Source organism: Scyliorhinus canicula, chromosome 25 (genome assembly GCF_902713615.1).
Source record: "Scyliorhinus canicula chromosome 25, sScyCan1.1, whole genome shotgun sequence".
Lineage (NCBI taxonomy): Eukaryota > Metazoa > Chordata > Chondrichthyes > Carcharhiniformes > Scyliorhinidae > Scyliorhinus > Scyliorhinus canicula.
The window spans coordinates 13,507,177-13,531,248 of NC_052170.1; the positions used below are offsets into that span (position 1 = coordinate 13,507,177).

Here is a 24,072-nt window from a genome sequence, read left to right on the forward strand (position 1 = left end):
GGGGAAGAAGGGGAGAGTACAGTCTCGGGTATTTATAAGGTGCTCATGAGGGAGGAAGGGTCCCAGACAGAGGAACTGAAACTTAAATGGGAGGAGGAGCTAGGCGGGGAAATGGAGGACGGGCTGTGGGCAGAGGCCCCGAGTAGGGTAAATTCGACCGCGACATGTGCTAGGCTTGGGCTGATTCAATTTAAGGTCGTTCACCGGGCCCATATGACGGTGGCTCGGATTAGCAAGTTCTTTGGGATAGAGGACAAATACGCTAGGTGCGCGGGAGGACCAGCGAACCACGTTCACATGTTTTGGGCATGCCCTAAGCTGAGGGGGTACTGGGAGGGATTTGCGGGGATCATGTCCCGGGTGCTAAAAAACAAGGGTGGTGATGAGTCCAGGGGTGGCAATTTTTGGGGTTTCGGAGGACCCAGGAGTCCAGGGGGAGAAAGAGGCCGATGTTTTGGCCTTTGCTTCCCTGATAGCCCGGCGACGAATACTATTGGCGTGGAGGGACTCAAAGCCCCCGAAGACTGAGTTGTGGCTTGCGGACATGTCGAGTTTCCTGGGTATGGAAAAAATTAAGTTCGCCTTGAGGGGATCTGTACAGGTGTTCGCCCAGAGGTGGCAACCATTTATTGACTTCTTTGCAGGAGAGTGAGCATCAGCAGGGGGTGGGGGGGGGGGGGGGGGGGGGGGGGGGGAGTAGAGTAGAATAGAGTAGGAGGGGAAAAATGGCGGGTAGTACCGGTGGGAGAGGAGCGGGCTTGTGCAGTATGTTACGATTGAAGTATTGAAAGTACATGGATGTTTGCACATTTTTGCTTTCTTTCTGTTGATGTTTGTAACTGTTTACAAAGCCAAAAACTACCTCAATAAAATTGTTTATTAAAAAATGTTTTTAAAAATTTTTTAGGGTACAGCACAGGCCCTTCAGCCCACGATGTTGTGCCGACCATTTATCCTATTCTAAAATAAACCTAATCTACACCCCTTCAATTTACTGCTGTCCATGTGCCTGTCTAAGAGTCACTTAAATGTCCCTAATGACTCTGACTCCACCACCTCTGCTGGCAGCCCATTCCACATACCCACTAATCTCTGTGTAAAGAACCGACCTCCGACATTTCCCCTATACCTTTCTCCAATCACCTTAAAATTATGTCCTCTCGTGACAGCCATTTCCGCCCTGGGGAAAAGTCTCTGGCTATCCACTCTATCCATGCCTCTCATCACCTTGTACACCTCTATCAAGTCACCTCTCTGCCTTCTTCGCTCCAGTGAGAAAAGCCCTAGCTCCCTCAACCTTTCTTCATAAGACATTCCCTCCAGTCCAGGCAGCATCCTGGTAAATCTCCGTAGCCTCTCCAAAACATCCACATCCTTCCTATAATGAGGCGACCAGAACTGAACACAATATTCCAAGTGTAATCTAACCAGGGTTTTATAAAGCTGCAGCAAAACCTCACAGCTCTTAAACTCAATCCCCCTGTTAATGAAAGCCAACACACCATACGCTTTCTTAACAACCCTATCAACCTGAGTGGCAACTTTGAGGGATCTATGTATGTGGACCCCAAGATCCCTCTGTTCCTCCATACTTCCAAGAATCCTGCCTTTAACCCTGTATTCAGCATTCAATTTCGACCTTCCAAAATGAATCACTTCACATTCATCAAGGTTGAATTTCATCTGCCACTTCTCAGCCCAGCTCTGCATCCTGTCAATGTCTTGTTGAAACCTGCACTCCCTAAATAACAGTGCAACTCCCCCTCCTCTTTTCCCTCCCTCCCTATTCTTCTGAAAACATCTAAAACCTGGAGCATCTAACAACCATTCCTGCCCCCGTGAAATCCGTAATGACCACAACATCATAGTTCCAAGTATTGATCCATGATTTCAGTTCATCTCCCGTATTCCTGACACTCCTTGCATTGAAACAGACACACTTTTCATAGAATTTACAGTGTAGAAGGAGGCCATTTGGCCCATCCAGTCTGCACCGGCTCTTGGAAAGCGCACCCTACCCAAGACCACACCCCCACCCTATCCCCATAACCCAGTAACCCCACCCAACACTAAGGGCAATTTTGGACACTAAGGGCAATTTAGCATGGCCAATCCACCTAACCTGCACATCTTTGGACTGTGGGAGGAAACCGGAGCACCCGGAGGAAACCCACGCACACACGGGGAGGATGTGCAGACTCCGCACAGACAATGACCCAAGCCGGAATCGAACCTGGGACCCTGGAGCTGTGAAGCAATTGTGCTAACCACTATGCTACCATGCTGTCCCAAAGGGCAAAGTTAACCCATTCCAATTAATATTTTCCAATTAAGGGGCATTTTAGCATGGCCAATCCTCCTACCCTGCACATCTTTGGGTTGTGGGGCAAAACCCACGCAAACACGGGGAGAATGTGCAAACTCCAAACGGCCAGTGGACAAAAGCCGGGATCAAATCTGGAACCTTGGCACCATGAGGCAGCAATGCTAACCACTGCACCACTGTGCTGCCCAATCCTGAGTTCCACCTTGATGCACTTATTTATTTTTTTAAATAAGAGGCAATTTAGCGTGGCCAGTTCACCTACTCTGCACATCTTTGGGTTATGGGGGGGGGGTCCTCGGCGCCATGAGACAGCAGTGCTAACCACTGTGCCACCATGCCGCCCTCCTTGACGCACTTATAACAGCAGCAGCATTACAGATTCCAGCACCATGATAAAGGCACTTGAAGACACCAATCATGGGCACCAATTATGGGCAGCAGGGTAGCCCAGTGGTTAGCACTGTTGCTTCACAGCACCAGGGTCGCAGGATCGATTCCCAGCTTGGTCACTGACTGTGCGGATTCTGCACATTCTTCCCGTGTCTGCATGGCTTTCCTCAGGGTCCTCTGGTATCCTCCCACAAGTCCAGAAAGATGCACTGTTAGGTAATTTGGACATCTGAATTCTCCCTCTGTGTACCCGAACAGGCGCCGGAGTCTGTCGGCTGGGGGATTTTCACAGTAACTCAATTGCATTGTTAATGTAAGGCTACTTGTGGCATTAATAACGATTAGTATTCGATAGTCTGCGTCATCAGCGATACATTTATCATACATAGTTAGTAGAATGTTCAATGAAAGGCAAAGCTTACCAATTGCCCTGCCTCCAGCAATCTGTATCAATCTTGGCCAAGGACAACCTCTGTTAAGACCCACAACGATGATAACAGATGGAACACAATGAAAGATACCCTAACACTTAAATAACAAACTACCTTACAATTAGCTAAATCCTATTGTCATTCGTTTGTTATTTTGAATAAAAGCTCTTTTTGTTTGTTAAATCCTCACCTTTAATTTTAATTTACATCCAATGTCCTACCTCTATTCCAAGATGAAGAGAATGAAACGACAAAAGACAACTTGCTCTCAACAATTTATTCTTGACATAGCTCTTAGGACGACATGCAGAAGAACAGCCTGCGGCAAATCATCCTACAATTTTCACTCCCTTCCTGTAAGGAAAAATCTAATTGCCACCTGACAAGATGATTTTTCTAAAAATAAATTTAGAGTACCCAATTATTTTTTTCCAATTAAGAGGCAATTTAGTGTGGCCAATCCACCTAACCTACACATCGTTGGGTTGTGGGGGTGAGACCCACGCAGACACAGGGAGAATGTCCACACAGATACGGGGAAAATGTACCTGACAAGATAACTGATGTCTTCAAACCACCACATGGAAAAATAATTACAGCACCGTACATCCTAACCCCCAATGTCCACTAGAACAGTCATACAACACGTTTTCAATTAAAATTTGTGGATGTAATTGATTGATTCTAATACAATAAAACAAGGATGACTTGCATTTAATTTTGGCATCTGGCTCCCTTAGTACTTTACTGGCCTTTTGATAACCAAGGTAGGAAGGTTATGCTTCAGTTGTACTGGGCATTGGTGAGGCCACACCTGGAGTACTGTGTAGTATAAATCTCCTTATTTAAGGAAAGATGTAAATGCATCAGAAACAATTCAGAGAGCTTTTACTAAACTAAAACCAGGAATTGGTGGGTTATTTTATGCAGATAGGTTGGAGAGATTAGGTTTGCATCCACTAAAGTTTAGAAGGCGACTTGATTGAAACCTTTAAGATCCTGAGGGATACTGACAGGGTTGATGTGGAGAGGATGTTTCCTCTTGTCAGAGAATCTAGAACTAAGGGTCACTGTTTAAAAATAAGGGGGCCACTAATTTAAGACGGAGATGAGAAGAATTATTTTCTCTGAGAATCGTGGGACTCTGGACCTCTCTTCCTCAAAAGACCGCAGCGGAAGCAGTGTTCGAATATTTTTAAGGCAGAGCTGGTTAGATTCTTGATTAACGAGGGGGTGAAAGTTATCAGGGGTCGGCAGGAATGTGGGTTTGAGGTCACAATCATATCAGCCATAATCTTATTGAATAGCGGACAGGCTCGAGGGGCCAAGTGGCCTGCTCCTGCTCCTAATTTGTTAGTCACCCTGGATTATTTACTTCCGACTCAGAGCTGAGAGTGCTCTTAATAAATCTTTCAACTCATTATACCGAATTCACAGAATAATTCAGCAAGTATAATTTTAAACATTATGATTTGCACGCAGATAAACATTTTAAAATGCAGAAGTTACAATTACTAGACTAGATGGTAAATGGTAAAACTAAAATTCCAAGTTAGGTTATTATACAATATTCCAAAAGATATTGCCAGATTTATTTTTTAAATCCTCTTGTTACAGTCACTAATTTAAATTTATGCTGGGATTGCTGCAGTGCCAATATTTGAGCTCTCCTGATTGTTGAGCAAGATTGTTCAGCAAACAGCTAAGCTGGACAAAATTAGCAAAGACCAGGTTTGATTCACTATCCATGATGACATAGCCTAACTCACTAAGGACAGGCATAGAGGGATTTCAATTGGTTAGCAAACCTAGGTTAGGGTAGCAAAAAATTATCCAGTAATCTTTGTCTTGATTGCTATTCGGCAACCATTGCTCGAAGGAATAATTGAAATTCACAATGTCAGAATGTCTCCAAATATTTCTTTGCATTTGAAGGTACTATCTGTTAACTGGGGTTCTTAAAGCCACATGTCCTTTCATACTTCACCCAAGTAGTCATTATTCACTTGCAAGCTTTGGTAGATTATTTATCTAAACTATTCACACCCAATTGTCTCATTGTATGTCGCACAGCTTTTTTTGCAGACCTTTGCTACATGCCAATTGATACGTTTTGAAGTGTAGTCACTGTTATAACTTTAAGAAATGTGACAACTAATTTGCAAGGTCCACAAAAAACAACGAGACAAACGCTAAAATAGCTTTAGGTGTGACAAACAGGCAAGAAAAGAATAGGCCTCAGTTGTGAATAATGTACGAAGCTCACAATTTATTGTCACAAGTAGGCTTCAATTAAGTTACTGCGAAAAGTCCCTAGTCGCCACATTCCAGTGTCTGGTCAGGAAGGCTGGTTTGTTAAATGTATCGCTGATGATGCAGAGTATCTAATACTAGTCTTTATTAGTGTCACAAGTAGCCTTACATGAACAATGCTTACTGTGAAAATCCCCTAGTCGTCAGACTCCGGCACCTGTTCAGGTACACTGAGGGAGAATTCAGAATGTCCAATTCACCTAACAGCACGTCTTTTGGGACTTGTGGGAGGAAACCGGAGCACCCTGAGGAAACCCACGCAGACACGGAGAGAAAGTGCAGACTCCGCATAGAAAGAGAACATAGAGAGAGAACACCGAACATACAGTGCAGAAGGAGGCCATTCGGCCCATCGAGTCTGCACCGACCAACTTAAGCCCTCCCTTCCACCCTGTCCCTGTAACAAAATAACCCTTCCTAAATGCGGGTAACCCCTCCTAAAAGAGGACGAACATCTCCTTACAATTTTTCTATGGGGAATAGCAGCACTTTCTACATTCAGGATGGTTTAAAACAGAGGGGACAATAATTCTTGGAGCAATCAGTATTTGAGAGAGGTCAGTGTATTATGAAAAGTGACCCAAGCCGGGAATCGAACCCGGGACTCTAGTGCTGTGACAATACGTGATTATTATTATTAATGACTACTTATGTGAGGTATGAAAGGACAGGTAATGTACTGTTTGTTCATATTTACATTTGTTTTGTATACCAAAAACTCAATAAAAACATTTAAAAAAAAAAGACAGTTTACAGACAGTACCTTATGATACAAAAACAAAGGCACAAAATACACAGGAAAATGAAGTAGTAATAGTCATCTACTAATCGTACTCTGTGTGACGCACACAGTTATACCAATAATTTATAAGTATAAACTGAATTTAATAAGCATAATATTCTAGACATAATGGTAATGGATAATGGACACAGGGAGAACGTACAGACTCCACACAGTGACCCAAGCGGGAATTGAACCAAGAATCCTGGCGCTGTGAAGCAACAGTGCTAACCACTGTGCTACAGTGCCGCCCAGTCAAGGCAGGATTCTGGGTATAGTACTTATTTTTCGGGTTAATAACCTAAAGTTATGGTAGCCACAAGATAATCCAGATAGTTAATACTTAATTTTGCGTGCATTTTTGATTTTTCCTTTCCGCGGATGTCTGTTTTCCATCTGTGTTTGTCTTTCGGTGATTTATGCAACAAGTCATGCATCCCACGTGGCAGTCAGGATTTCTGTCTTTATCCTCCTAATGGTCTCTTCTCTTTCAAGGCCTCCAGTTACATTTCTGCCTGGAGCCAGTGACCTCTTTTCACTTGTTGTCGGCTCAAGAATGACTCCAGAGACAAAACACAGGTTGATACTTCAGTGAGAGAGTTATACACTATTCAAAATGCTGTCTTTCAGTTGAAAAGTTAAACTGAGGCTCAGTTTGCCCTCTCAGGTGGACATAAAAGATTAATTGCACTATTCGAGGCAGGGAGTTCGCCTGGATGTCCAGGCCAGAATCTACTTCTCAACCAACATCATGAAGAACAGATTATTCAGTCATTATCTCATTGATGTTCAAGGAACATTGCCCTGTGGAAACTGGTCACTATGACCACATTTCAAAAGTACTTCATTGGAGTCAAAAGCACTTTAGGATGTCCTGAGGTTGTGAAAGGCACTATATAAATGCACATTCTTTCTAAGCTTTAATACCTCCTTTCATGGCAAATCTATACCAACCTGTGCAATACCAACATGATGATAAAGTTGCCGTTACTAGTTTTGAATAACCAATCAGAATCTTGTTGAGGTATTGGGGGACTCGTCCGCTGGCTGTGGAGATAAGTGAGAGACCCGCACTGTTTCTTTTCAGGAAGGCCCACCAAACCACAAACCAATCCGGCAGTGGCAAGGCCACCAGCAGGCCTTCTCCTAGAATCAGGCCTTCTTCCTGCCCAGAACGTAATCCTGTTGGAGGCAGGAGGTTGGCCAGGTTGCAGTCTGCCACTGATTGACGAGGGTGGGATTTCCAAGGGAAATGCAGTTGTCACATGTGCCTATTCAGCACTTAATTTGGTTGGCCTTCCCTAAAGAGACAATGCAAAGCTTCTGCCAGCTAGAGAGCTGGTAGGCGAAAACACTTCCGCCTCAGTTAAATACTGCCAATAACAACAGGTGGCATACTTTGCCAAGTTAGGAATCCAAAACTAATAAAATTAACCTGGCTGATCGTCTTTCTCACTTTCCACCAACAAGTTTCAAGGATCATTGAAAGGAACCTGGAAATTAGTCACTTACCCATATTTGGTGGCAGAGAACAAATAAAATGGTGGAAAATGCTAAAATAGGGTTTGGAAATAAACAAGAAATGCAAGATGACTTGAAATTCAATTTTGTTTAATGAAATGGAACTCCACTAAATTTACATCTTCTGGGGCGGCACGGTGGCGCAGTGGTTAGCACTGCTGCCTCATTGTGTCGAGGACCCGGGTTCGATCCCAGTCCGGGGTCACTGTCCGTGTGGAGTTTGCACATTCTACCACTGTCAGCGTGGGTCACACCCCCACAACCCAAAGATGTGCAGGGTAGGTGGATTGTCCACACCAAATTGCCCCTTATTGGAAAAATCTATTCAAAATGTTACACCTTCTAGCTGTCTAGCACATATACATTGTGGTTAGCAGGGAGAGGACAGTGTGTGTTACTGACTGCAAAAAAAGCAACCCATAAAGATTTAGGCGCGATCGAATGGCCTCATCGTGCCTGACTCGGTGACACGATGAGGCTGTTAAATTGCATGTGATTTCCGACACTCGGAGCACTTTGCGAGAACTCGTGAGACGTCATGATCTAGATCTCGCCCTCGCCGGGCCCCCAGGTGGTCTGGCTCTGGGCAGGGTGGTACCCGGACTCTCCCAATGCCAGTGTGTTGATCGGGGCAGTGCCAGGGTGGCAGTGCCAAGGTAGCAGGTTGCTCATGCCAGGGATCGGGCCTGGGGATGCCCTGTCATTAAGAAGTGGAGTGAGGGGAGGGCCTGAGGCCACCCCCCCACCCCCCAAGATGTAAATTAGGGAGGTGTCTCAAGCCACGGTGGGGTGTCTGGGGCGGGTCGAGAGATCGGATTGGAATTTTAAAATGGTGCCACGATCTCTTTGTGCAGGAAGTGAGGTAAGTGCGGCCTCGGCAGGGCGCTCCTGACTGAGGCCCAAAAAAATGACAGAGTCCCATTTGATAGTGAGATCGTTCTCAGCACTGCAGGCGCCGAGAAAGATCCCGCTACACCTGCCCAAAATGGGATTCTGTTTTTTGTGTGTTAAATTGCGTCCATAGGCATTATAACATAGAATTCCACTATTCTAATGCCACTTTAAATCTGGAACCATCTTTTGGGGATCTGTTACATTCAGCAACAGGGCAGACAGGCTGATTAGCCAATCCGGTTAAGAATTCTCAGATGACAAAACGGAGTAAAAAGCAGGGGGGGAAAAATTACAATTAAATCATGTGAAGAAAGTGAAATAAATATTGGACATGAGATTAAGGGAAAAACTTAACTGTCTTAAAACAATTTTTTTATTTTTCCAATTAAGGGGCAATTCAGCGTGGCCAATCTGCCTACCCTGCACATCATTGGGTTGTGGATGTGAGAACCATGCAGACACGGGGAGAATGTGCCAGCCCTACACAGACAGTGACCCAGGGCCGTGATCGAATCCGGGTCCCCGGCCCCGTGAGGCAGCAGTGCTAACCACGGCGCCACCATGCTGCCCTTAAAACAATTTTTAAAAATAATTTTATTTTTAAATTCTACAATGTTTAACAATCTTCTGAGTTAATGCAATTTCATACTTGTTTTGCAGGTCCAGAGAGTTTGCTTTTCTGTCATTGGTTAAACATGTGCCACCAAATGCACAAAGAATTCCTGGCACATAGGCTACAGTGAAAACTTCCTCTTCTTGCAGGAGCAGGGCAGAGTGTTGGGGGAAACAAGGAGTCCTTTCAATGTGATATCAAGAGCTGAAAATATGCCCCTTGATGTCAGTCTTCAGCTTAATGAGAGGTGAGATTCTAATTATGTTTTTAAGTGTTTTAAAAGTTATGACACTTTTCAAAAGTGGTTTAAACTCTTAAAGACCTTTAACACTTCTTTAACAATTGTTAAAAGTCATTTGAGGTCTTATTATCATCCCAGACCAGGTCCCAATGGCGGTTAGGATACTGGACAGAAAACTCAATATTTTATTTTTATTTTGTAAGACTGTTAGAAAAGGACAGCTGACCCCAGGAGCGATGACTCTGACCAATAGGTATATTTTATGTTAAAACAAACTTTAACTTAAACATAGAATTAACCACATTAACATCAAATAAATGGCTTTAGGAAAGGCTTTAAATCACTAACTACACCTGCCACTAATTCCAATTAAGCAATCCAATACAGTTCAAATGCCACTTAGAAATAAAGTTAACAAAGGGCAGCATGGTGGGGCAGTGGTTAACACTGCTGCCTCACGGCACCGAGGACCTGGGTTCAATCCCGGCCCCGGGTCACTGTGGGGTTTCCACATTCTCCCCGTGTCTGCGTGTGTTGCACTTCCATAACCCAAAAAGATGTGCAGCATAGGTGAATTGGTCATGTTAACTTGTCCCTTAATTGGAAAAAATTAAAGTTAACAAAACAGGTTACTTGCATACATGTGCAGACCTTTGCAGAGAGAGACCCTTTTCAAAACAAGCTGAAAATCCTTCTCTCTTGTCAGTCTCTTCTGCTCAACCTAACAATATTTAGCAAAACTGCAAGCTTCAGACAGACCGGCTCCTCCCAATAATTAAATCATGTGGATACAACTAAGATGTTCCATCACCTGCTTAGCTAGGACTAAATACAACCCCTCAAATTATCCAAACCCCAAGGAATCTCCTGCAACTAAAACAATGATCCATTAGCCATCTCTCTGTAAACAAATTAATGGTTAAAATCAATAATTATCTCACCTTTTATGATACCTTAATTAAAGCTTTAGTGAACACACTGCCACATGTATTTTAAAACCGGGTGTTTAATAATATTACCGCCACAAAGATGATACAGAACAATTTCTACATTCATCATAATCTGTAATTATGAGCCCCAACTCTTTGCTCATATGATATAGTCAGGATATTGAGACATGGCTGCAACGTGACCAGGGATGGGAACTGAACATCCAGGGGCATTCAGCATTTAGGAAGGAAAAGGCTGTGGGGTTATATTGCTGGCTAAAGAGGAAATTAACTCAGTAGTGAGGAAGGATATTAACTCCCACAATGTGAAGTCCATATCAGTAGAGCTGAGAATAAACAAAGGGGCAAAAAGTGTTAGTAGAGATTGTATATGTAATGAACTCCAATTGGCTTTATTGGTTGGCCAATTGGAGTATGAGCTCCCTCAATGATAGCTCATTGAGGGGGCCCATACAATCACCTGTGTCGGCTTTGTGAGCAGTCTTAAGTTGACTGGACTGCTAGCAGCACTGTTTGTAGCTGCTCTTGTAAAGAAATATTGGTGTGGTGACAGAACTCCTGCCTCCCGTGGATTACTACAGTATATAGGCCCCACACTGTAGTGGTGATGTTGGGAATGACATTAAACAGGAAACTAGGGCAGCACGGTGGCGCAATGGGTTAGCACTGTGGCCTCACGGCACCAAGGTCCCAGGTTCGATCCTGGCCCTGGGTCACTGTCCGTGTGGAGTTTGCACATTCTCCCTGTGTGTGCGTGGGTTTCACCCCCACAACTCAAAGATGTGCAGGCTAGGTGGATTGGCCAAGCTAAATTGCCCATTAATTGGAAAAAATGAATTGGGTACTCTAAATTTAGAAAAAAAACAGGAAACTAGAGAAGCATGCAATAAAGGAACATCCATTATTAAGTGTGATTTTAATCTGCATACAGATTGGGCAAGATTAAATCACATTTGTCATAATTAGAGGAGGAATTCCTGGAGTGTTTAATAATAATCATTATTGCTGTCACAAGTAGGTTTACATTAACACTGAAATTTACTGTGAAAATCCCCTATTCGCCACTCTGGCGCCTGTTCGGGTACACTGTGTGGAGTCTGCACGTCCTCCCCGTGTGTGCGTGGGTTTCCTCCGGGTGCTCCGGTTTCCTCCCACAGTCCAAAGATGTGCGGGTTAGGTGGATTGGCCATGCTAAATTGCCCGTAGTGTCCTAATAGTAAGGTTTAGGGGGGGGAGGAGTTGTTGGGTTACGGGTATAGGGTGGATACATGGGTTTGAGTGGGGTGATCATTGCTCGGCACAACATCGAGGGCCGAAGGGCCTGTTCTGTGCTGTACTGTTCTATGTTCTATGTTCTATGGAGGGAGAATTCAGAATTTCCAATTCACCTAACAAGTATGTCTTTCAGGAACTTGGGGAGGAAACCGGAGCACCCGGGGGAAATCCACGCAGACACGGAGAGAACATGCAGACTCCACACAGTCAGTGATCCAGCAGAAAACGAACCTGGGGCCCTCGAGCTGTGAAGCAACAGTGCTAACCACTGTGTTCCTGGATGGTTTTCTGGATCAATACATTGAAGAACCAACTAGAGAACAGACCATCCTAGGGTGGGTACTGTATAATCAGAAAGGAATCATTGGCAACCTCGTTGTGCGAGATCTCCTGGGGATTAGCGACTATAACATGATAGAATTTCTCATCAAGATGGACGTAGTTGATTCTGAGACTAGGGTCCTGAATCTTAATAAAGGAAACTAAGCTAGTCGTTTTTTTGGGCCTTGGGGAGTTTCTCCCTGATTTAGCCCACACTTGGAAATGTTTTCATCAGTGGGGAGCTGAACCTGCCAGCCAGATCGGCTCCTCAGAGATCTGGGTGCCACTTCGAAATTTTGCCCCGATCTCTAAGTGAGCTTGAGGGTCCCCACACCCATGACCAATGCCCCCCCCCCCCCCGCAGACATGGGTCTGCAGGCATGGGTATTAACACGTCCCCTCCACCCCCAAGTGAGCACACCCTGCTATGGGGTTGCTGAGGGATCCCCCCTCTTTCAGCCCCCATTCCTCCTATCAGGACCCCCCTCCACCCACCCAACCTGGCACAGCCAGCCTGGCACCCAGGTAGTGCCCCTGGCAGCACCAGGTTGGCACTGTGAGTGTGCCTAGTTGCCAGGGGGTGCCAGGGAACTGTTTTGCCCTGTTCCCGATCAGCTGGGAGCTCAAATAACCTCTGAGATCCCCAAAGTGGCTATCATGACTGGTCTCCGCTTGTGGCACCCAGTTAAGGCCTCACCAGTGGGTCTGGTGACTCCAGGGCACCAGGAGAATGCAGTCTCAAATGGGCCTAGGCTAATTCAAATATAATTATCAGGTCAGATTGCGGCATGTGACACGAGTTGGGTGTGGGTTTGCACCCTGTGTGAAGCCCGATTTGTGCTTCTCCCGCAATGCTCCTCACATACCCAGATCGGGCCGGTTCGACGTGGTGAGAAAATCGTGCTTTCAAGAAGCAGATTTGCATTTTGGGCAAAGAGAATCAAAGAATAGAGGGGGGGAGAAGGCAGGATTAGGCTTTCGAGTTGGATAATCAGCCATGATCATAGTGAATGGCGGAGCAGGCTCGAAGGGTCAAATGGCCTCTTCCTGCTCCCATTTGCCATGTTTCTATCGGCAAATTGGCAAAACTCTCAAACTAGTGCTCGTCACTATCGAGAAAGGAAAATTTGGACCATTGTTATTTTACTAAATCTAGCTTCCTTTTATACTGATTTAGATTAAGCACATGTAGTGTAGAAGACATCTATCACATTAATGAAAGTAAGATGCCTACTGACAGAACTGATGAACAACTTTCAACAGCAGAAATCAAACAACCACTATTTGTCTTTTACTTGAGACTAAGTGTGTCTGGTATTGCTTTGTACTGGACAGTTATTTAATCTCACCATTCAGATCATGTTCTCTATATATCAGTGCTTCAAAATAATGCATTACCTTAAAAAGAACTATAAACGCACTGACAGATATATTGATTACTTGATGTACTCCTAAATATTCCAGCTATACTCCAGAAAGACAAGAGTTATAAATATAAAGGCTTTACTTACTGGGAGACATGGCCATGATACACAAATTATCACGATTGGACACTGATTTCTTCATTGACAAGAACTCCATTACTTCACAGGTTATTGCTGTGCTTCACCCAACTGTTCACAAAGCACCTTATGTATCCAAGACAGACCTTGGAAACCCAATCTCACAGTATGACTCAGAAAGCTGTTTTGTGTCTTATCACAAACATCACATTTTCAAATTCTACGGAATAATCATTTTTTTTAGTTAGAAATGTGTACAAAAACCAGGTCAAAGAGGCAGGTTTTAAAGGGGGAGAGAGAGAGGGAGAGAGAGAGAGAGACAGAAGGGTTTAGAGAGGGAATTCCAGAGGCTATGGACTTGGCAGCTGAAAGCACAGCCGTCAACAGTGCAGTGTTTAAAATCAATGATACCCAAGAAGCCAGAATTGTTGCTGAAAATTTGGGGAGAAACCATTTCTACTGGTAAGAGGGTCAGTACCCAGAGGTTTAAAATAATTGGCAAAAGAATCAGGCTGGATGAGAATAATTTTAATAAACCGAACAGGTTATTATGCACTGCAGTGCATTGATTGAAAATATGGTAGAAGCAGATTCATTTGAAAATGAAATGAAAAATGAAAATCGCTTATTGTCACGAGTAGGCTTCAATGAAGTAAAGCCCCTAGTCGCCACATTCCGGCGCCTGTCCGGGGAGGCTGGTACGGGAATCGAACCGTGCTGCTGGCCTGCTTGGTCTGCTTTAAAAGCCAGCGATTTAGCTCAGTGAGCTAAACCAGCCCCTACATTTGCTGTTTGTCAATAGGGAATTGGACATCCGCTTGAAATGAAAAATAAATTCTCAGGCCACCTGAAAAGAACAGGAAAGTGAGACTTGTTAGGAAAATCAATGACAGTTTTACGGGATTTATATTTGTATAAGTTAACATTAGAAATAAAGTACAGCTTTAAGTGAGTTTAATTTAATGTTTCTGTGCTTAGAAGGGTAAAACCTATAGTTCGATTCATGCTGGTCAACGGACCTCAGAGTTTGTATAAAAGGCTTTAAGCAAAAAAACCTGAAGGGAGAGGTGTAAAACCTGAAAGTGAAAGCTTTATGGAAGCATTGGAGGGAAAGCATAATTTAAAAGAAGATTTGGAAGTGTGACTTTTGAAATCAGAATATGAAATCACTAACGTGGAAGCCGGAATTCAGTGAGACAATCACAGTATAACAATCATCTGGGGGGATTTTGAGGAGATATCCCACTTCTGAAAAATCCACTTTCTGGGCGGCAGGGCGGCACAGTGGTTAGCACTGTTGCTTCACAGCACCAGGGACCTGGGTTCAATCCTCGGCTTGGGTCACTGTCTGTGCAGAGTCTGCACGTTCTCCCCCGTGTCTGCGTGGGTTTCCTCCAGGTGCTCCAGTTTCCCCCCACAAGTCCTGAAAGACTTGCTTGTTACGTGAATTGGACATTCTGAATTTTCCTCTGTGTACCCGAACAGGCGCCGTAGTGTGACGACTAGGGGATTTTCACAGTACCTTCATTGCAGTGTTAATGTAAGCCTACTTGTAACACTAATGAAAATTATTATTATTAGAAATCCACAGATATTCACTTGGGTTCAGAGTTGAATGTGTCTTACCAGTCATCTTGTTTGCTTAAAAGGGACTTTGTGTGTTAACAAGACCATTGTAGTTTAAGATATACTTTCTAAACCGTATTAATCTTAAAATCTGTGTGTAATTAAGATAAGGGGGGTATTGTATAATAATCCAATTTTTCGTTTTTAATAAAGGTTTTTCCTTGTTAAAACAAATTAGCGGTCCTATGACTCTGTTCCTCCATTCGATACAAGAAGAAAAGTAAAAGTTACAGTCTTTTGAGCCGGGATTCCATTCTGGGTCTTCCGGTCCAGTTCTAACATCAACTGGGATTGTAACAGACTAAATGGATGGCACAGGCATAATAGGCTGAGTGGCTGTCTTCTGCACTGTACGATTCCATGATTTTTCTTCCGGCTGCCAGCAATACAACAACACAAGAACAGCAGTAGGCCATCCAATACAATCGTGGCTAATCTTGGGCTTCAACTCCATTTTACCACCTACTCCTCATAACCCTTGATTCCTGAGAGACCAAAAAATGTCTATCCCAAAGTATTCGACAATGTAGCATCCACAACCTCTCTGGGGCAGAGAATTACAAAGACTCACAACCATTTCAATGAAGTAATTTCTCTTCATCTCAGTCCCCTATCCTGAGATTGTGCCCCGTGCTTAGACCAGCACGGTCCACTCTATCAAGCCCCTTTAGAATTTTGTAGGTTTCAATGAGATCCACTCTCGTTCTTCTAAACTCCAGAGAAATTTGCCCAATTTACTCAGCCTATCATCCCAGGAACCAATTTGGTGAACGTTTTATGTACTGCCTCCAATGCAAATATATACTTTGTTAAGTGTGGAGACCAAAATTGCACAGACTACTCCAGATGCAGTCTCACCAAATTCCTGTACAACTGTAGCAAAGTTTCTTACTATTTGTTCTCCAATCCCCTTTTAATCAAGGCCATTTGCCTTCCTAATTGCTTGCTACACCTGCATGCTAACTTTCTGAGTTCCTTGTACAGGTATATCCAAGTCTCTTTGAACATCAACCTTTTAAAAAACACTATTTTTTTTATTCTTACAAACAAAGTAGATTGAGGGATTAGCTCAAATCATAGAGTGCTGGCTTCGCATGTGAGAGGTAGTGAAATCAATCCCCACGTTGTCCACTTTCACTTTGGGGCAGTGGTTAGCACTGTTGCCTCACAGTTCCAGTGACCCGAGTTCAATCCGGCTTTGGGTGACTGTCAGTGCGGAGTTTGCACGATTTCCCCGTCTCTGTGTGGGTTTCCTCTGGGTGGATTGGCCATACTAAATTGCCCCTTAGTGTCCAATAGGTTAGGTGGGGTTACTGGGTTACAGGGCTAGGGGGGAGGCATGGGCTAACTAGGGTGCTCTTTCCAAGGAATGTGGTGCAGACTAGATTGGCTCTCTTCTACACTGTAAATTCTATGATTCTATACCTAACCTTCATCCCCCCTGACTTTTCAGATCCCCTTCAACCCTCCTTTCATGGGCATGGCCCCACTCAGGCCCTGAATCTTGGCAGTGCCACCCTGGCAGTGCTACCAGGCTGGCTGTGCCACCTGGGTATCTTGGCAGTGCCGGGGGGTAGTGCCATGGTACCAGCCTGGCAATGCCATTGTGCCCGGGTACCAGAGGGAGTCCCTGAGTTCTACCCTGTCCTGTTCCTGCCCGCCAAGGGGTCTCCAAGGCCTAGGAGACCCCAGGTGCTGTGACAGCTGATCCAGTACTAATCGTCGCCCGTGTGACCTCTCACTGTGGAGCCAGTTAGATCACGGAAGGCCATTAGGTCAGGCTTCCATCTCGCTAATGAGATGGAGATTGCCGTTAACTGGCCTAAATTAGCTTCACGCCTCGTCTAAATGGGATCTGGATCTCGCGAACGGGAAGGGGCTGGTTAGATCGCAAACTTCTATTATATTCCCCAGCTCAAACGCCATCCGCTTATTTACCAGCACCGCCACCCATCGCGTCTTCATGTCTAATCTCGAATGGAAGACTAGTCCTACCTGCCCTTTCCTTACTGATCCCCGATCTTCAAGTGTGTTTCTTGTAAAAAGGCCACATCCACCTTCAAGTTCCTCAGGTGCGCAAAAACATGTAACTGTTTAACTGGCACATTCAGCCCCCTCACATTCCATGTGGCCAACCTGGTCAGAGGGCACTCCACCCCTCTCCCTTGCCAGTCAACCATACCCCTTCTTAGGCCAGCCCCCAGCCCATGCCACGTGACCCTTCAGGCCCACCCTTAGATGTCCACCATCACCACTCCCTCCCATGCTACGCCACAGCAAAAACACTCTGCTACACTAACCACCTGATCACCCCCAACTGCGCTCCCATTAACTAGCCTACCCAGTTAGCCTGACAGCTACCCAAACTACCCTTCCCCACCACACACACCCACCCAAACTAACACAATCCGCAAAGAACAAACCCCTCTTTCCGAAGCCCCATCTCCCAATCTCCCAGCAAGACTCAGAACAATCTCAACATCGACCATAGTAAAAAAAAGAACACACGCAATTATAACACCTCCAAACATTTAAATTACAAAATCATCAAAACTGTACATTCTCAACATTAGTCCTCCCTCAAACCATTCTTCCTAACAAAGTCATTCAGCTCCTCCAGCGCATTAATGTTCTTTATTCTTGAATGTGACCACAGTTTGCCTGGGTACAGCATCCTGAATCAAACCATGCTCCTAAAGAGTGCTTGGCCTTGTTGAAGTCCACTCAACGTTTGGTCAGGTTGGTCCCAATGTCCTGATATATGCGTATCAGATTACCCTCCCCTACAGTTTTGTGTAGATTTTGCCAACCTAAAATCTGCTCCTTCTCCTAGTACTTACGCAACTGGACGATCATGGTCCACGGCAGTTCTGCAGCTCTCGGTCTCTGACACAGCGACTGGTGGGCACGATGCACCTCTGTGAGTTTCTCAAAAAAACCCTCCCCGACTAGCTTCACAAACATCCTTGCCACGTAATTCGTGGCGTTCATGCCTTCGACCCCCTCCGGTAGTCCAACGATTCTGAAATTATGACGCTTGGATCGATTCTCCTGGTCGTCCACTATGACCTTCGACACTCTGTGGGCCTCCACCAGCACTGTTACCTCTGTCTCCAGAGACACAATTCGGCCGCTGTGAACCAAAACCGTCTTCTCCACCTCCCGAATCGTAGCACCCTGCAACTCCATTTGCTGCTCCACCCTTTCTGCGAATAGGAGCTACTGCTACCTCAATTGCCTTGGACAATTCCTCCCGCATCTCCTGCCGGTGCTTCTTAAATCCCCCAGAAATTAACTCGATTAACTGCTCCAATAGGCATTGGAGAGAGCGACGGAAAGTTCCGCCATAATTTCCTTCACTGCGCGACAAGGTGGCTCAGTGGTTAGCACTGCTGCCTTTCGCCGCTGAGGACCCGGGTTCGATCCCGGCCCCGGGTCACTGTCCGTGTGGAGTTTGCACATTCTCCCCGTGTCTGCGTGGGTCTTATCCCCACAACCCAAAGATGTGCAGGGTAGGTGGATTGACCACGCTAAATTGCCCCTTAATTGGAAAAGAATAATTGGGTACCATAAATTTATTTTTAAAAATTAAAAAAATAAAAAATAACCCGCGAGCATCCCACAGAAACCAATAAGATTCAATTGCTTTGTTCGGTTTCCCACCCAAACGCCTGTTAACTGGTGAGATAATCTACCTTTTTAGTATAGAATCTACCTTTTTAGTATATAACAAATTAAAGGAATAAATTATCCCAAGATTTAAAATTACTTCTTGAAATGGTTTGTTAAAATACCCACATTCCAAACAAGACAGTAAAAAATGCTGTTTCCCCATGAGAAACATCAAGATAAGGAAGCTAGACAGACCAAGGACACATTTGGCCAAGTCAAAGTTTTTGGGCAATATTCCCAGAAACTGTTTTCATGACAACGGAGAAGGTTAAGAAATACGCATTTCAATCACCTCATATTAAAATTTGATGGACAGATATTTTAATCAAATTGAATTAACTGTGTAATAACTTTAATCCAATCACAGCCAGAAAGGAGAGTACCATTAGTGACAGCAATAATCTTTAAAAAGTACATGCCGGATTGAACAATTCAATCCGGAATCACCTGCCTTAACTTCTGAAGCTCTATCGCTTTGAACAGCCAATTTGTTTCATCTTCATCTTTTCTGTATCTTGTATTCAATTAGAAGAAATATCAAGAACTGTAATTTATATTGAATTCAACTCCTGAATTCAACTTGCTTGGACAAAACGAACTTTAAAAAACTCTGTATCGGCAAGAAAACTGACCTTTGGTAAGAAGACATCTGCAAACTAAATGAATAAAGATAATTTACTTCACGCATGTAGCTCAGTTTCATAATCTGTCGAGTAGTATATAAAGTGCGGTGACACATAAGATATACTAACCAAAGCACCGATCCAGTAATTGGGTAAAAAGGATCAAATCCTGAGCCTCCAAGCGGGAGCTCATGACCGCCAGAGAAACACATTTTTTTAAAAAATTAATAGATCTTACACTCCAGCACTTCTTTCACTGAGAAATTACTTGGTTTGGAGATATTTCTTCATTTACACAGTTGACCACTTTCTCACTTGGCAACTATTATATGAGAACATCATAAACCCCATCCTGAATACATTCTATTTTATTTTATAAATTTTGAGTACCCAATTCATTTTTTCCAATTAAGGGGCAATTTAGCGTGGCCAATCCACCTACCCTAGGTTGTGGGGGCGAAACACATGCAAACACAGGGAGAATGTGCAAACTCCGCATGGACAGTGACCCAGAGCCGGAATCGAACCTGGGACCTCGGCTCCATGAGGCAGCAGTGCTAACCACTGCGCCCCTGTGCTGCCCGGAGACAGAGTTAAAAGTTACACAATGTCTTGATATTACAATCCCTAATGATATCTTTGTGAATTAGTTAAAAAGTGACCGAACGAGGGCAGCACGCGGCGCAGTGGTTAGCACTGCTGCCTCACGGCACCGTGGTCCCAGGTTTGATCCCGGCTCTGGGCCACTGTCCGTGTGGAGTTTGAACATTCTCTCCTTGTTTGCGTGGGTTTTGCCCCCACAACCCAAACTATGTGCAAGTTAGGTGGATTGGCCACGCTAAATTGTCCCTTAATTGGAAAAAATGAATTGGGTACTCGAAATTTATTTTAAAAAGTGCACAACTTTCCACTAAAAATAGTGACTGAACGGTCTGGAACATGGGGAAATATTAAGAAAATTGCAGGTCAACAATCAAAATCAGGGGTAGCATGGTTAGCACTACTGTCTACGGTGCTGAGGACCTGGGTTAGATTCCAGTTCCGGGTCACTGTCCGTGTGGAGTTTGCACATTCTCACTGTGTCTGCGTGGGTTTCACCTCCACAACCAAAAGATGTGCAGGGTAGGTGGATTGGCCACGCTAAATTGCCCCTTAATTGAACAAAAAAAATGATTGGGCACTTTAAATTTATTTTTACAACAATCAAAATCAGTCTCCCACTTCAAATTTAAATCATTTCCACATTCGCCAATCTGTGGCACTCCATAGTTTCCGGCTATAAATCTTGCCTTTTCAATCCAGTTCGACATCACCATGTTGCCACATCCTGTTTTATCTCTTTTCATTTAATTTCTAAATAATAAAACAAGACTTTCTCTGGGCGAAATAAAGAAGTGTCCTATTCCTATCTGTTCCTAAAATTCCAGTGACTAAAACCATCAGGAATTATGTGCCATCAGTCAATAGCGTTTATTGTTGTATTCTATAATTACTTCAATTTGCGAATCTATCAGGCCCCAGTAATGACAAATAGGTAACATGCACTCAAACCACGAATTTCTTCATCATTCTACCATGTTGAATTACTTTGCTTTTTACTGTTAGTTAATGACAATATTACATTCATAGTGTATGAAGAGGAGAAGATAACAGGTCTGTTTATTTTAAACTGCCAGAGCTCTGAGCAGCACATTAGAAGTTATAACATCTGGTGCAGTCACCAACCACTACCATTCGTACAATAAGCTGGCAGTAATTTTCATCAGTTAAAATGAATCGCAGGTCAATACGACCTAAAAGATTTTGATCTAAATGGGATATGTGAAACTAAACACCAAAGTGGATTAAGTGGATTTTAAATGTTCCCCATACATCCAAAACAAGCTCCTAGGTCACAGTCAGAAACACAAAAGTTATTTTTTGCACATTTCTTACTACTTTAATTGAAGTCCCCAAAATTCACATACAGATAGAGTGCATGAATAAACCTCCGAGTGAAAGACTGGTCTTTCTGAAGGTTTTTCTAGCTGATGTAAACTGGTGCAACCGCACCTGATTCAGTTTTTTCAACTCGGTCAAAAAACTCACGCTTTCCTAAAATATATTACTTCTGGAGTATAATATTTGTGCACCAATTCAATTATATTTTCTTTGGCACCAATTAATTGGTGCTTTTGAATCAGCAACATACTTCTTCAATCTAAAATGATCCGCAGCATGAATTAAGTACCATTGGGAAGGCAGACGTCATGGCTGGGATTCTAAATGAATACTTCAATCTGTCCTCATCACAGAAGAGGCTGCTGCCAATATAAAGGAGCAGGTAGGGGATAAACTGGAAAGGATAAGAATGGATAAATAATTATTTTGAAGGTCAACAGTGCTCAAAGTAGTAAAGTCATCCAGTCCAGACGGGATGTATCTTAGTTTGTTGAGGGATCTAAGAGTGGAGATGGGCGATGCACAATTTTCTGACAAGGGTGTACTGGAATATAGGAAGATTACAAATGTTACACCCCATTCAAAAAAAGGATAAATCCAGCAGCTATATGATAGCTGGTGGCATATTTTAGAGACAATATCCAAGACAAAAAGTAAGGAGGTTATACTAAATCTTAATAAACACTTAATAGGCTCCAGCAGCAGTTTCTAGTAATACGAAAGTAGAGGACACAGATTTAAGCTAAGTGGCAAAACAACAAGAAATGAGGAGAAATATATTCAGTCAGAGATGCCGTGATATGGAATGCACTGCCTGAAAGGGTAGAAGATGATTCAATAATAACTTTCAATGGGGAATTGGATAAATACTTAAAGGTGAGAAAACCCCCGGGCTAAGGGGAAAGAGCTGAGGAATGTGCTTAGTTGGACAGCTCCTGCAAAGAGCCAGCATAGGTATGACAAGCAGAGTAATTTCCTTCTGTGCTAGAACATTGGTTCTATGATACGGTTGAACTTATTCCAGGCCCTTCTCGACCTGCAGTAAAGCTTCCTATGCCATTGCTAGTCACTCCTGTCCTGTTGGTAAACTAACATCACAACCTCTTCCCTTTAAGTTTGGGGGCAGCCCGGTGGCACAGTGGTTTGCATTGTTGCCTCACTGCGCTGAGGTCCCAGGTTCGATCCCGGCCCCGGAGTCAGTGTGCAGTTTGCACATTCTCCCCGTGTCTGCATAGGTCTCACCTCCACAACCCAAAGATGTGCAGGGTAGGTGGATTGGCCACGCTAAATTGTCCTTTAATTAGAAAAAATGAATTGTGCACTTTATTTTTTTTAAAACATTTTTTAAGTTTGCACTGGCTGTCATACAAGTGCACAAAAAATTCTTGTTTCAGGGTCAATAACAAGACAATATATAAACACCCGTACTTTGCTTGTTCAAGTTGCAACTCAAATAAATGACATACACCAGTAGATGCATATTGAACAATGCAATTTGTCATTTGCATTATGGTCCTTAGAAACAATATTTTGCAAGTAGAACATAGAACGTACAGTGCAGAAGGAGGCCATTCGGCCCATCGAGTCTGCACCGACCCACTTAAGCCCTCAACTCCACCCTATCCCCGTAACCCAATAACCTCATCTAACCGTCTCACTAAGGGCAATTTATCATGGCCAATCCACCTAACCTGCATGTCTTTGGACTGTGGGAGGAAACCGGAGCACCCGGAGGAAACCCTCGCAGACACGGGGAGAACATGCAGACTCCACACAGACAGGGAAATTCCCAGTGGGGAATCAGACCTGGGACCCTGGTGCTGTGAAGCCACAGTGCTATCCACTTGTGCCACCATGCTGCCTGTACCTGGAACACTGATTAAACTAAGCCGCCATTTTCTGGCCCAACCCTATTCAATTTCAGAACTGTCCAGGAATGTTAATTTGCAGCACAACAGCCCAGCAGCTCCAAATTAGCTCTCAGACCATTCCAAAGCTACAGCCTCCAATCAAGGAAGCCACTTAAGGACACACAATGTTGCTCCCGTCAGTGAAGTCTCTTCCCTGGCAAAAGGGAAGGCCCGATCCAGCAGCTCTCCGTGGAAGTCAGAAAATTAACCTTTTTAAAAATAATCTACATTATATGTGTGACCCTTTTCAACAGACTTTGACCAAAAAGTATTCCAGCCACATTTTCCTTCCTCTTTTAAGCAACAAGTACATGTTAGTTTTACTAAATATATGAGAACTTGTTCATGAGCTGATATGAACCAATGATTTAATGTGTGCATCTAACCAAAGATGTGCTAACAAAGAACTTTTTCCACCTGATAACTTAGCCTGAACAAATAAAATCATCCTAACCAACCTCATGGACATTTTTTAAAAACCTCATTGGCATGTGCTTTTCCTTTAATAAAAGTTTTCAATTCTTTCAGATGCAACTCAAGAAATTCAAGATCCCCACACAAATAACATGACAAAAATGCAGAGGCAATTTTAAAAGACATTTGTCTGAAGTTCTTTGCTCCATTTCCAGCTGTAAAATATCATGACTCAGTGCTCCAAAGCCAAATAAAAGGATTCAGCAAAACTATTTATGATGTATTACCACACAATAGGAGAACAAGTGAATGAGGAACAAAAATAAAG

At 43.8% G+C, this 24,072-nt stretch overlaps 1 protein-coding gene across 12 annotated transcripts in view; it reads right to left on the reverse strand.

Moving 5' to 3' along the window:
* The window catches only part of rfx1a (regulatory factor X, 1a (influences HLA class II expression)), a 119,403-nt gene that overhangs the window by 75,575 nt on the left and 19,756 nt on the right, over window positions 1-24,072 (reverse strand). For 6 of the 12 annotated variants that reach the window (XM_038784648.1, XM_038784643.1, XM_038784647.1 and 3 more), the window contains exon 3: window positions 19,489-19,512. The exons of 5 other annotated variants lie outside the window; for them this stretch is intronic. In XM_038784648.1, the coding sequence (XP_038640576.1) occupies window positions 19,489-19,512 (24 nt within the window). Of the gene's footprint in view, window positions 1-13,567; window positions 13,649-19,488; window positions 19,513-24,072 lie in introns of those variants that run through there. One more of the 12 variants, XM_038784645.1, reaches the window with a different exon arrangement.